The sequence below is a fragment of the Ursus americanus genome, chromosome 3, assembly GCF_024610735.1.
Source record: "Ursus americanus isolate L20-20 chromosome 3, mUrsAme1.1.p, whole genome shotgun sequence".
NCBI classification, from domain to species: domain Eukaryota; kingdom Metazoa; phylum Chordata; class Mammalia; order Carnivora; family Ursidae; genus Ursus; species Ursus americanus.
This window is the reverse complement of record NC_142129.1, coordinates 28,882,283-28,896,665: the sequence shown is the minus strand read 5'-3', so window position 1 is coordinate 28,896,665 and position 14,383 is coordinate 28,882,283. Positions and strand designations below refer to the sequence as shown.

General features: G+C 37.4%; 1 protein-coding gene across 3 annotated transcripts in view; it reads left to right on the top strand.

Annotated features, from left to right (window-relative positions):
- Positions 1-9,194, top strand: part of CPED1 (cadherin like and PC-esterase domain containing 1) — a 261,484-nt gene extending 252,290 nt beyond the window's left edge. For 2 of the 3 annotated variants that reach the window (XM_087860862.1, XM_045792760.2), the window contains one exon: positions 7,216-9,194. In XM_087860862.1, coding sequence (XP_087716988.1) covers positions 7,216-7,437 — 222 coding nt within the window. In that variant the 3' untranslated portion in view covers positions 7,438-9,194. The remainder of the gene's footprint in view (positions 1-7,215) is intronic. The other variant, XR_006778640.2, reaches the window with a different exon arrangement.
- The last annotated feature ends 5,189 nt before the right edge of the window (positions 9,195-14,383 follow it).

Here is a 14,383-nt window from a genome sequence, read left to right as displayed (position 1 = left end):
GTGCTGAGTGAATCCCTACAGTGAAGCCAGCAGTTGGAATGTTGGTCCATACAAATTGTTTCTAAGGGACATTTCCGTGCCATATGCTTAAATCACACCTAAGTTCCAGAGATAGATGGAAACAAATACCTGTGAGTGAAGGTCAAAACAGAGTCCAAGACCCAAGATGCACATTGAAATAGAGCAGGGTAGGAACTTAGCCTGTAATCCATTGGACTAATGAAGATCATTCAAATAATATCAGGAATTCAGTGACATGAATATCCAGCCACTTAGAAAACTGAGTTTAAAACGGGAGTTAGTCCCTGGAGAACTGCAGAGGGGTACAAGAGAGAACCAACAGTTCCACTGGAATTGGTAAACTACTGGTCCACAGCTCCTTATAATCAATCTCCCCACCTCAGAGCAGAATGTGTTCCCAGAGCCGGAAACTGAGGTCTGTCTAAGGGGCAGGAGTTAAAAAGGCTCAGCTGTCAGAGTGAGAAGGCTTGGAGATTTGGAGGTAGGGGAAGAGACTGAGACATTGCAAATCTGGAAATACCCAAAGCAAAAAACAATTCCTCATTCCTAAAGAAAACTTTAGTCTTGTCTTCTAATCCTCAGCATCTTTGACCCATTCAGAAGTTGGACTCCCTTCAATCAAAACATAGCTTATTTCATGTGGCCATGATTAAATATTGGGGTGGGGGTAGATGAAAAATATCATTATTATCTGTAAAAATTGCATGATTTCCTGAAATGGAACGATGAATTATAAGGACTGGCTTCTAGCTATTGTTTGTTGCTTTATTTTTATTCCATTTCTGTGAATTCTTGGGCTGCTTTTTCAGCTGGTTGTAAATTTGGTGACTGGATCTTGGATTGAACGTCATGTCTGCAGAATGACTATACCAAACAAAAAGTACTTCAATCTTATACATTTATCTTAAAAGACCACACTAGCACATTTTGGTCAATGTCAGGTTTTCCAACCTTGGAAAGCCATTACCTTCATTCCTCTTCCCATCCCATCCATGTCCGTGAAACACGTTTATAACCAGGACATCCCCTTGAATCCAGTCTAGAGAGATTTTGGAACACTTGCACCACTGAAAATTGTTTTCTATTTTGTTCTGTGGATCTGGAACCACATCAGAAGTTCCTTGGGTGTTATTCAGGTTAAGATCAGTTTTAGGAAAGGTATTTGCTTCTAATATGCCTGACACTCTTCCAATTCACCAAGCTTTCCCTTTTTGTACTGACTTTTTTGAAAATTCCCAGTTACTTTATATGTAGCAGTTAATTGACATGGTAATATACTCATTCTGATTAATATTTATGTGAAATCAATTTTGAATGTTCAAGTTACATGCATTTAATGGTAAAAATTGCAATGTGTGTTTTATTGTGTAATTTATAACAGTTTTTCATTTGTTTGTGTAGTCCTACAATAGCCAGTGGACAAAACCAGCCAAGTTGATTTGTAGCCATTTGTATGCCTTCTAAATGCCTGTGTGCCCAAGTCTTTAATTATGCGGAGATGTGGCAAGATCTATAATCATAAACTGGGAGGTCTCTTAGCATATAAGAAACCTATGAAAAAGTACAAGTTGCTTCTGCCAAAGCACAGAATTTCAGTTCTTATTACCCTGAGTCACAAAGCAGGTGATCACCGACATCTTCTATGTTACCATGACAGCACTCGATTCCAGCACCAGAATTACTCCTAAGTTTCTATAGTTAATATATTGAAACTGTATTATTGTTTTGAAACACTGTAAACTTGGAAGTCTATTCCTGTATGTAACTTAATCTAACTGTGAACACTGCCGTGAGAAAAATAATTTTTGTTATTACACTTACACTTGTGATTATAGAACAATGGTGATCCAACCAGGTTCTCACACTTAATGAAGACCAATCGTCTTTCACTCTTGTTTCCTAAGTTTAAATATAATTTGACACAGTGAACTCAAAAAAAGAAAATAAACAGCAACACACACACACAAAGCTGAAGACAAACAGTTAATTCGGATTATTTTCAAGTGTCAAAAGAATTGTCATTTAACATTCACGTTTGGAGTAATGTAAACATTTGCCAGATCACACAGGTATGTATCATTTAATCATATGTAATAGTTCCTTATCCCTCTGGGTAGACATGTCTCATTTCAGTGCTTGAGTCAGATGCACGCACATTTAAAGAAGCATTTGGCAGCATCGAACAGTTAGAATGTGTCTCTATTTGAGATGAAGACCATACAGAAACATCTAGGGTCTTGTCTTCAGTTCAAGGCCTAACTCTTTCACTGATGTTTTCCAATAGGTCACTTTTGTTGTTTGCTCTTATTCTTACTACTATGCCCCAGAGGTAACCTAACATTTGTATTGCTAACATCTCTCTTTCAAAGCCACATTCCACTTGACAGTTTAGTTGGATTTTAATAATCCCAAATGGTCCTCTGATTTTTGGGAAGGACCCAAATGGGCACATTTCCGCACAAGAGATCAAAGGAAAGAAGTAATTAGCTCTTTATGGTACAGGTATCAAACATCTTTCACTTGCATAATATTTCCAAGCCTAAAAATTGTAGCTAAGTCCTTTTCCTTCACTTTAGAGCCCGTCAGAGTAGGTAAAATAAAGTAATATTTTGAAACGGAGATAGCGGTTTGACAGCAATGCCAGATACTGAATTTATCAAATAAGTTCAAAGAAATAATAGCTCTGTGAACAGATGACCATGCCCACCATAAATTGGCACTGAGTAATGTACGGAGGAACTATTCGTTACACGGAAACAACATGGTGCCTGACCTTGGGGAGTTAGTCTCAGGCAATGTCTTTGAAGCCATTTCATTCTTGTGCTTACTTCAAGTATCTTAGACATGTGTCTTTATATAGCCCCCTTGAGGGTGGGGACCATGTCTGAATTACTCCATGTGTTTCCTTGTAGAGAACTCTGAAGATTCAAAGTTGGATATTATGTAGAAAAAACTAAATCATTGGGTCATCAATAACTCATTTTAATTTTATAAGGTACGGCATCATTTTGTTTCTCTTCTGCTGCTTTTCTACTGTAAAAAGATTACATGAACTCTTATTAACTGTAAAAACGTAAAAATAAGTATATATAATAAAAACAAAAAATCCCTGCCTTTAGGGGTGCTGGCTCAGTCAATGGAGCAGGCTTCTCTTGATCTCAGAGTCGTGGGTTCAAGCCCCACATTGGGTGCAGAGATTACTTAAAATCTTTAAAAAAGCCTGGGTGGCTCAGTCAGTTAAGCGTCTGGCTCTTGATTTCTGCTCAGGTCATGATCTCAGGGTTGTGAGATCGAGCCCTGCGTTGGGCTCCATGCTGGGTGTGGAGCCTGCTTAAGATTCTGTCTCTCCCTCTCCCTCTGCCCCTCCCCACCCTCACACACATGTGTGCTCCCTCTCTCAGTCTCTCTCTCAAAAACAAAAAAAGAGAGAGAGAGAAAATTCCTGCTTTTTTATCATATACACCTGTTAATTCTCACTGCTTTCCCCATTGGAGATGCTATTAGGAGTTTGGTACATAGCTCCGTTTTAAACATACACTCTTGATTTTAATTCCAAGTAATTAAAACTCTTAGGCTGTCAACATTTATGGTCACTAGATTTATATAACACTGGGCTTTATTTAGCATTACCTTATTGCTCCATAAACATTTTTAGGGAAGACTAGCCGTTTATGAAATGCACTTCAATCTGTACTATGAACATTTCTATTTTTTCTATCACGGTATTAAATTCTGCTTATACTTGGCTTATGCAACCAACAAATTGGGTCTATGGTAGGTTGATGGTAGAGTCAATTAATATAGATGAGTGAACATCTGGTATTGAAAAATCCCACGTCATCACTGGGGTTTTTTTGTTTTTATTTTTTTCCCCTTCCCAAATGGTCTTGGTTATTTTCTTGCATTTATTTTTCAAGATGTATTTTAGGATTTGTCATGTCCCCCCAAATCCTGCTGTGATTACCGTTGGAATAGCATTTTTATTAACCTGGGAGGATTTGACATAGGATGTCTTTCCATTTGTTAATGTTTTCCTTTTATTAAACGTTGTATTTTCTTCACCTGCATAATTGCTGAACTGAATGAAATTGCTTTCGTATTGTAATGGGATCTTTTCTCTAATATATTTCTTATTAATTATTGATAGAATATAGAAATGCTATATAATTTGTAAATATTGACTTTATAATATCTCATTATTTTTCGGTAGCTGCCTTTGGGTTTTCAAGGTAAATAATCATATAGTTATAAATAATTCCTGGGTGATTTCCTTTAACAAAATATTTCACAATGCTAAAGCTTGCCTTCCTGAAATACATTGTATGTGCTGGCAGTACAGCGCATAATACTGCTGGATTTTTTAAAGGCTCCTTCCATTTACAATGGCATTCGGGAAGACTTTTTACATCTCTATTTTGACAAATCAAAACTGAAGTATTTCTTTCTCTGTAGGTTTGTTACCTTTCAGGAGTCAGTAACAGGGTAATACTGGCTTAACCAAGGAATTAGGACGCTTAGCATCTTTGGTTATTTCCTGCAAAATAGCTTTCAAAGGAAACCAACTGAATTAAGTGCTGTTGGGCTAAGGCCTGGGATAGATGTGTAGGAATCAATCTCCAGTAGCATACGCCAGCACTGGCATCATGGGAGGCATTAGGCTGGCCCTCAGAAGCTAGAGGAGACCCCATCACCCCATCTTCATTTCTCAGAGACCACCTGAGTGGTTTAAAAATAGAAATACATTCTCAACCTTCCCATGTGACCTGGCAAAATACTGACATGACTCTTAAGTAGAAGCTATACGCTTCAGCAAATCCAATGGAAATGTATATTTTTGTGTTATCTCTTTTATAAGTCAGATTCAAGATTGCTATAAGCATCTACACTGGCATTATCCCACATTTGTAATGCAACATTAAATGCAACCCCGAAATCACACAAAACATTGAAATAATTTTTAAAGAACTATATAACCTTTAGCAATGGGATGTATTTTTATCTATTTTGCATTTAATTAGCATGCAGATCATCTGGCAGTTGCAAAAACCAGACCTTAAGATAAAATTATATAAACAAAAGTAACCTTATTTTGGCTTCAGAACACTGGAATAATATTTTTTCAGGGTTGAATGTAATATTTATGCTTAAGTGTTTCCTTAAATAAACTTCCTTAAAAATGTTCACTAATCTTGCTATCGTTGAATACACACCTCCTCCAAAATGGACAGAACCTTCAGGAAAACACTGGTACACCTCCTCGCCTATCATATTTAAAGTTGTAGGATAACCAAACGGGGGCGGAAGGCGCTGCACATAACAGCAGCTTACAGCCTTGGGACCTGGAATATTAATCAGTGGTTAACTGCAAACTGAGCTCTGATTTACCGTCCGTAGGGATTCCTTACCACAACCCACTGATTTCACTGCTCTTCTTAGGAGTCACTTCATCTGAGGTCCTGATCATAAAAAACTAAACGTCCCATAGCTACAGGAAAACAATTCATTTCTTTGGGGTTAGCAGGGTATAATTGGTTTTAAAATGCATTGCTATTACATTTTTTCTTCGAAATGGAAATAGCTTCAACATTTTTATGATTCTAAAAGAATGCACATTTGTTGTATTCAAATAAAAAGGCAAGGCCAGAAGTTACAAAGAATACATTTTAAATCACCTATAATTCCTCTACCCAAAAATCACTACTGTTAATGTTTTGGTTTAGATCTTTACAGAATTTCTACTCAAATAAATCTTCTAAAAGGGTTCATGCTCTCTTGCACATAATAACTAAAAATACTTATCTTCAAAATAAATAGCTTGTGTTTGTTTAAATATTCTGTATTTTTTTTAGCTGTGTCCATTGTATCCTCTTATATGGAACAAAAAAATGTGGCTCTAAACCATTATATAGTACTTAGAAATTTTAAAAATCCACGTGAGCTAGTATTGCCTTCATTAGTCATCAATAACATATAGTTTATGGGACCATATTGACCGAAAATAATGTCTCGCAATTGCATCAAAAATTAAAAATTAATAAATTGAATTCATGATGTGTTATTCATTTGTGAAGACACTTCAAACATCTTTCCAGTATTTTCTCTCCTCCTTACTCCCAACCCACCCCACAATCTCTGTTTTTATCCCTTCCTGATTTCCTCTGTTGGTATTAACAACCTGAGTTTCATTAACCCAATGATTAAAACTGACAATTATACTACCTCTGAAACTAATAATACACTATATGCTAATTAATTGAATTTAAGTAAAATCATAGACTAGCACCAGGGCAACGTTTTGTAAACTGTACAAATAGACTATAAATATGGCCTCTTTGTTTGTGTGTGTGTGTGTGTGTGTCGATATGCATAAAATATCTGTGAATGGGATCACAAAGAAACCAGTAATATATGTTGCTTCTGGGGAGTCAGCTGAGTGACTGGAGGTGGGGAGGCAGAGCTGGGGAGAAAATTTTTGTTATATATCCTCTTATGCTTTGTAAATGCTTTATAATTCTGCCAATTCAAAAAAGTTTAAGATAAAATATATTTGCATATGTACAAGCATCTATAAAGTTATTAGCTTAATAGGGCATGGGCTGTGTCTACAGATTCCTTACTAACTTACTGAGTGCCCAGGAAAATAAAACCATTGCTTGTAAGTATCACCTTATGGCTGTGCAATAAGGAAGTGTTTTTCTTTTCTCTGAAAATAGTTTTAATTTCCATTCTATAAAAGAGTGCATGGCAGGTTTAGAATACCCTGTTTGAATCAGTGACCCAGCAAAGGCACCTCAGTGTCTTTTCTATATGTTAGCTTCTGGCCTAAGTACACACACACAGACACACACACACACACACAGAGACGCACACACACACAGAGAGACACACACACACACACAGACAACAGTGTGATAGAGAAATCATCTGAAATTATTCCTCAGTTGCACTGGAGTCAGCTGCCCTGATGTAAGTAAAATGGCAAATTCTAATTCCGTCTTTAGTTTTTGTGGGGTTTTTTGTGTTTGTTTTTGAAAGGTAAGTGTCTCTGGCTCCTGGTTACGTAGGTCATATTTATGCCCGTTAGGCGACATCTGTGCGATAAAGGTGCTGTTCAAGTTTGTGAGTTAGTTAATACTGCACGATGCAGGGCTTGAAGGTCCTTGATTTTGACTATTTTTTGCTCTTTATTTGCAGGTAGTGAAATCAAAGTTAACCAAAGAATATCACTTTATTAAAATGAAACAATCAAGAAATCATATTGTGGGGAAATATTTCAGCAATCAAAGCAAACTACAGCAACGACAGCAAGACTCGGTAACAAATTTTCAATCACCGTATCATGTCAGAGGTCCAATTAATCAGGTTTGCTCTGAAATCCTTCTCAGCAGAATGTGTGCGAGGGAAAGACCTGTGTAGACTCCCTGCGGGAGGACTGGGCTTGGAATTGGAGGCAAGCCGCTCACTCACCTGGACAGTGGTCTAAGAACCAGATTCTGTACATCACGTGTATTTGGACGGACCACACACGACGCGCCCTGGCACACACACACGCTGATGCACACACGGCTAAAAAAAGTAGTAATAACACTTTTTTCCTCCAGCTTTATAAAGCCAAGATGTACACTTGAAAATCATTTGTTTTCAAGGGGAACGCTAGAGCTAGAAAAGGTCGCTTGAAATACGATCGTAAATTAGAACCACTGTGGGATAAGTATTGCATTGTGATAATAAGGAGAAATAGAGACACTTGAATTATGTGGACAAAAAGACAAAGCTCTCGAGTGTTGCGTTATCTTCTCTCTCGGTACATTAATACTGAAAAGGAGAGAAAAGCAGTTACATTCCACTTGCAAGTAGGGATTGTGTTTGTGTCGTCCCAGGAAAAAAAGTGATGTTTATGATGGCTTAGGCTTTGTGAATCTAATGCTCATGAAAATATTTCTTCCTGTATTTCTTGAATTTTACAATCAAAAGGAAAAGAACAGGAATGCTCCACGAGGAATTCGAAGCGATTCTATGAGAGAGATAGGAAATGTAATATTTTACGGTTAAAACACCAATGCATTTAACTTTGCACTCTTCATACTTTTCGTAAACATTCCCTCCTATCCTGTCTGTGAACTTGGGTGGGTAAAAAAGCAGTCTAAGTTGATTAAATATGTAATTTTAAAGTGTATTATTTTATTATGTTTTACTGATGATACTACTTAAGAAAGCTTTTGTTTGCTGTTAGAACCCTGTGTAATTTAAGCTTACATTTTATGTAAATATTTTCAAAGGATTAGCCATTTGCAAGTGCATAGGTGTTTATTTTCATACATTTGTATGTGTCCACAAATATTATGTTACTAGTAACGATATTTTGATTTATCTAATACAAATTTAGAGTAAACATAAAATTATTTTTTTATTAAAACTGTAGCATATATATACAACATACCCAATTCTAGTATCGAGAACTTTCTCTTCTACCTGCTAATTTCAAAATAGTGCATTTCTTTATTTTACAAGTGCTTTGTTGAGAGCTAGCCCACAGTTAAAACTGGTTTTTAAAGAACTGTTTTCCTTTGGGGGGGGATAAAAAAAAACCTGAGAGAGTTATTCAATACATGTTTGAAATTACAAAATACACAAATACCTCAATTTCATTATCATACCAAAAAAAGACTATTTTGATCAATCAGTTCCTTAGTATGAATATCCACCTCTTTAAATACTCTATTTTTATATATATTTTTATATGGAAGTAAACATGAATTTATATTTAACTGTCTTAAATTATATTTAAGCACAACTATCACTTGATAGAAACAGTACATATCTGTCTTTGGCAGATGATAGATTTTTTTTTAAATGGTACAGAATTACCCTTTAAAATGAAAGATTTTTCTAATATCTGCAACTATAGGCAAGCACCATTTTTAGGTTTCCGATTATTCTTTTTAATGATAGAAAATGTTGCCAATTCATGCAGCCTCTCCATCGTGTTCTGATGTATTACATGCTCATAACAGGATTATAGTCTGTGGATGTTTCTTGTAATTTACTACCAACCTAACTATAATAACCGTCTGACTGAGGTTAGTCTGGCATTTACCTCTTCACCGTTGAAATAATAATAGATTTTAGAAACAAGTGTAATAATACTATTAATAAATGTCTTCCTGGCAATAGTCTGTGTTCAGAGAGTATCCTTTATTCTCCTTTTCCCCGGAGGCATACAACCAGACAGAGACTGCTTGGTGGACATCATACAGATTCAACTATTTGAGTGTGGTTTCATAGGATAACTGTCTAGTTCCTTCCAAATCCTGATAGCCTCCGAATTTTGATCAGATGAACTCCCTGCTGTACAGTGACCAAAAGTTTTGAACATAGTGCAGTGAAGAGTTGTTTTTTTTCTTTTTAAAGATAATGCGCTGAAATGTTAGGAATCATTTTAGTTACTCCTAAATTGAAAAAAAAAGGTTTTATTTTACCTTGTGGAAATAGGGGTGTGCGTGTGTGTGTGTGTGTGTGTGTGTGTGTACTTGTATGTGCTTAGCACATTCATAAATCGAGTGGAGAAAATAAGAATAGGTATTTAAGCATATTTTTATATGTAAAAGTTAAAGGAAGTGTATTATTTTTGGTAAGAACTGATTAGTATCCAATCTAAACTGAACTCAACTAAAGAAAACATTGACAATATTAAAAGTCAGGAATAACTGCATAAGCATTTCCAAGCATCACTGTTGACATTGTGTGTGTGTGTGCATGTGTGTGCAGTTAAAAGCACAGTGAGCTATTTGCCAGCCATCCAAGTAGGCGACTAGGGTCCTGGAGGGACATATGAAAAAGAAGGGCTCACCATTGCCTGCCAGTTGGGTTCACACTTGGGTCATTTGATCTCCCTCATGTTAGACGCCCCTGTGCCTAGCAGTCAACTCTACAAAACAATAATCTCCACTTAGAAAGCACTGGAAGAAGTCACGGGTGTTAGACATGGCAATAGTGCCGGTCGTGTTTATGCAGAAAACATAATGCTGTTGTGCATTTGAAGTTTCTTCTTGCAGTTCCACTTCACTGAAGGACTCCAAGAAGAAGTACAGAAACTGGTCAAAAAATGTGTGACCCACTAAGAGTTATTTCAAAGCTACAATGCTTTGGCACGGTGGGGAGTCGGGGGTCTAATACAGAAATAAGGTTAAGAGCCTGGAGAGAGAGTCAGGGTTAGGGCCTTATTAAGGCTCCTTAACTTGAACAAATACTGAAAGAATCATCAGTATCTGAAATTTTTCCCCATGAATTTTCACCTTGCAAAAAGAAACAACTCAAAAGTGAAAAATATCATCATCATCGGTGGCTAGGATTATTGTATTTAAAATAAACAAACATAAATTTGAGTAAGTTCATAGGGGCTGATAACTTCAAAAACATACATCCAAGTGCAGAACGATACTACAGCCGATTCTACCATTTTGACTGGATCGAGAAGTCCTTGCTCCAGAAATACTATTGTAGTCTGTCTTTCTTTCTTTCTTTCTTTCTTTCTTTCTTTCTTTCTTTCTTTCTTTCTTTTCTTTCTTTCTTTCTTTCTTTCTTTCTTTCTTTCTTTCTTTCTTTTCTTTCTTTCTTTCTCTCTCTCTCTCTCTCTCTCTCTCTCTTTCTTTCTTTCTTTCTTTCTTTCTTTCTTTCTTTCTTTCTTTCTTTCTAACGTGTACTTTGATTGCTCTTGGAAACTAAGGCATTCTGATAGATCACTTTGACTTAGGGGGATGAACCAGAAGTTGTCAGAAGACCCAAAGACCTCCTAAAGACAGCAGGATCATGCCAGTGCCTCCAAACTCGATTTTGTATTTGGCAAGGCTTCCAAGGTTTCAAACTGTCAAAGAACCTTTTATCATGTTTTTATTGCTGCAGTAACTGCTATTATCAACTTCCATATTTCTTTTATGATTCTGTCACTCGGCGTAGGGGGCGGGAGAACTCATTTTTTCTAACTGATATAGACCATGCAGTCCTCCTAAAATGGGGCTCCATTTGTTTTCTTTACAGTCGTCGAAATATTAAGAATTTGTTTTACGGCTCTATTAAATGTCGGATCGTTATGCTTTAATACATGCAATACACAATCAAAACGCTAATTCTTACACTTAATCAAGAATATTTACAATTTTTAAGTATATTTGCAATGTAAATGAAGATAATTACTTGAACCCAACTAAGAGGAAGAACAAAATTAAACAGCTGCCTTTAGAGAAAACACCAAAAAGGGGGGTTCATATTCTGACAAGGTCGTCGTATTTAGGTAGATTGGGTTTTGAATTTGGTCTCCGCCAACTGGCTGGTTATGAGGAGATATGTAACAGATCTAACCAAGACATGTTTTTAGGAAATTTATATATAATGTCATATTGTTATTTTTATTACATGAAAAAGTAATTCCTATAAAGTTTATTAAAATGTTTTGATATTTTTAAAAAGCAGAGTAATTATAATTGATTATTAGTACATAAGAATTTAAAGAAGTAACATGATATCATAAATATAAAATATAGTCAATTGATTCTCAACTATTTAATGAAAAATTTCCTTATTTTATGGTTGGCTGGTGAAATGCATCAATTTGATGCAGCTTTTAGTGATAGGCTAAATGACATAATGATGATGGTATATGATTTATTTATTCATATATTTTGTCCAATTGTATTTCCATTTTTTCCCTATAATAAAAACTGTTCAAAATGTATAGATTGAAATCTCAGTGTATGGCATCAAGGTCAACATTTTAATTTATGGTCTATGATTTGATTTTTTATTTGGTCTATAATTTATATGCTTTTAAAATTAAATAATTTGAATATTAGAAAAAATTAAGAACATTAAAGTAAAATGGGCCTATGATATAATATCTAATCAATCGTATACCCACTTAGATATAACAGGCTGTTTGGTCTCCAGTAGAGCTGTCATTAATAGCTGGGGTTCAGAATTCTTGACATCCCTCTGCAGTGAATACACACAGCTGAACGGATGGTACAAAATGCCAACACTGACACTGAAGCCGACGTGACTTAGGTTAATCCAGGGCGCCCATCGCAATCAGAACAGGTGGGAAGGAGGGCTATAGCATAGGCCTTCATCTCCCACTGGGTTCTAGAATGGATAAAAGTTATGAGCACCTTCTCCAGCTGCCTTTGACAGGTCTTGCTCATCTCTCTTCAAATCTCTTCTTAAGACACAAGTCCTCATTCCTAAGGAAAAAATATGTAATCATTTTCAAACTTCAGTGGACCAAAAATTATCACCTAGATTAACCAAATAGCAGCTGAATGTAACTTTAACAATACTTGCTTATTTCCGATTAAGAAAATAGAAAATAGGGGCTCCTGGGTAGCGCAGTCGTTAAAGCGTCTGCCTTCGGCTCAGGGCGTGATCCCGGCGTTATGGGATCGAGCCCCACATCAGGCTCCTCCGCTAGGAGTCTGCTTCTTCCTCTCCCACTCTCCTGCTGTGTTCCCTCTCTCGCTGGCTGTCTGTCACATAAATTAAAAAAAAAAAAAGTTAAAAAAAAAAGAAAATAGAAAATAACCTGTAACCTTCAAGAGAACTGAAGAACTGAAGAACTTGAACAGCAATTCGTTTGCGGCCCTGGCATCATTCACCCACCATGATGGTTTCTGCCCGTCTTTAGTTTTGTCTTTGAGGTGGAGCTTACGCGGTGTTTTCTGCGTGTATTTAATATGTAATACAAGATACATTTTTAAACTTACATTTTTACGTTGTCCTCCTTGCCTTAATTACATGTAACATGAAGCCTATGTTTTAATGGGCATGAGCTCTCCAGTTTTACAGTATCATAAAGAGTTCTATGAGCCTTTTGTTAAAAATCTGTGCCTGTGTCACCGGCAGGGCATGAAAGCATTTGCAGCTACCTCTTCTACTTATAAGATAAAATATGGTCCAAATTAGGAATAGTACAGGGGGAAATAAAACAATTCCTCTGTAGACTAAAACGAGTATAGTCATCAAATGGCGCAGATTCGGATTCATCAGCTTCCACCACATGTGCACACCCCCCGGGGAACACCTGGTCTCTGTAAGTACTTGTCTCTAACGAGTCCCCATGTCGATGCTCATATTAGTTATGCAAAATCAATGGCATGTTTTTAAAAGGGTGTGGCTACAACCCTTAGCACAAGTTATTCCTGCCAAGAACAGGAATCATTTCAATAGGATGGAGTTCCAGGGCCATGTTATCGGGGAACATCCGGAACTCTCTCTTGGCCACCTGTCCTATAAATAAATTGATATTTTCCATGAATTATTTATGGACTCTACGATGAGCCTGATAGAGACATTGCATCTCAGGTTCCTATTTCCCAGAAGAATGGGCAGTCTCAAGTGGGCGATTGGCCTAAGTGGTATTTTTCTCTTTCCTGGGGTCATGGTAAGTCTTTGAAGTACTGAGTTTCTGAAAGTCAATTTCTCTTCCAATGGAAGCCTCCCTGGGCATCATCTTCAGTAAACTGTTATCAAATACAGTGAAAATAAAAGCCTTTCCCTCACCGACTTGTTATGCTGCCTCTGCGGACATGAAAGCCTGTGGGGCCGAAACCAAGCCTTCCTTCCTTCGTGTCCAGGGAAGAGTGTGTATCAATAAGGGACTCGGAAACGGGCATTCTGGATTATTTTAAACAAAACTCACAATGAATAAACATACATACACACTTCTGTTTGTAAGTATATGTGTGCACACGCACACGCGCGTGCACACACACACAGTGTAATAGATAATAGAGAAGCACCAAATAACCCTATGTCCATTGCGTTCATTTCTTTAAAACATTCCTCTTCTTTTTAAATTTATAGCAGCATGTAAAACCTTTAGAATAACAGGTTCTCTATCTCTGGATGCTTTCCCCGGGTGCTCGTCTGGGCATGTGGGGAATGTGGTCAGAGGCCTCTGCCAGGCAGAGCCGGGAGGGACGAGCTAAAGGAAGTGTCTGGCAGATGCTTCTCCTGAGAGGTGACAAGTGTCCAGACTGCCAGAAGTCCTCAGAACCGGAAGATGCTAGGAAAGTTTCAACTACGGACTCATGAGGACTCCCACGACTAAAACTACAAGGAGAATGTGCTGAAAGAAGAAGGACTGGGCCGCTCTGTGCCCTACTGAAAACAAATGGGTCACTGGGACTCTCTCGGGGCACTTCCTCTGGGTCGGGCTTCCTGTCCTGCGCTCTGCCTCTCCGTGCCCCTCCCCCTCGGAGTTTCCTGGGCGGCTCTGACGTCATAGGGCTTCCCCATTGACCAATATGGACGTGGGTGAGGAGCGAAGGCTGTGGCGGTAAGGGAACCCTGGAAGCTGTAATGGGGGTGG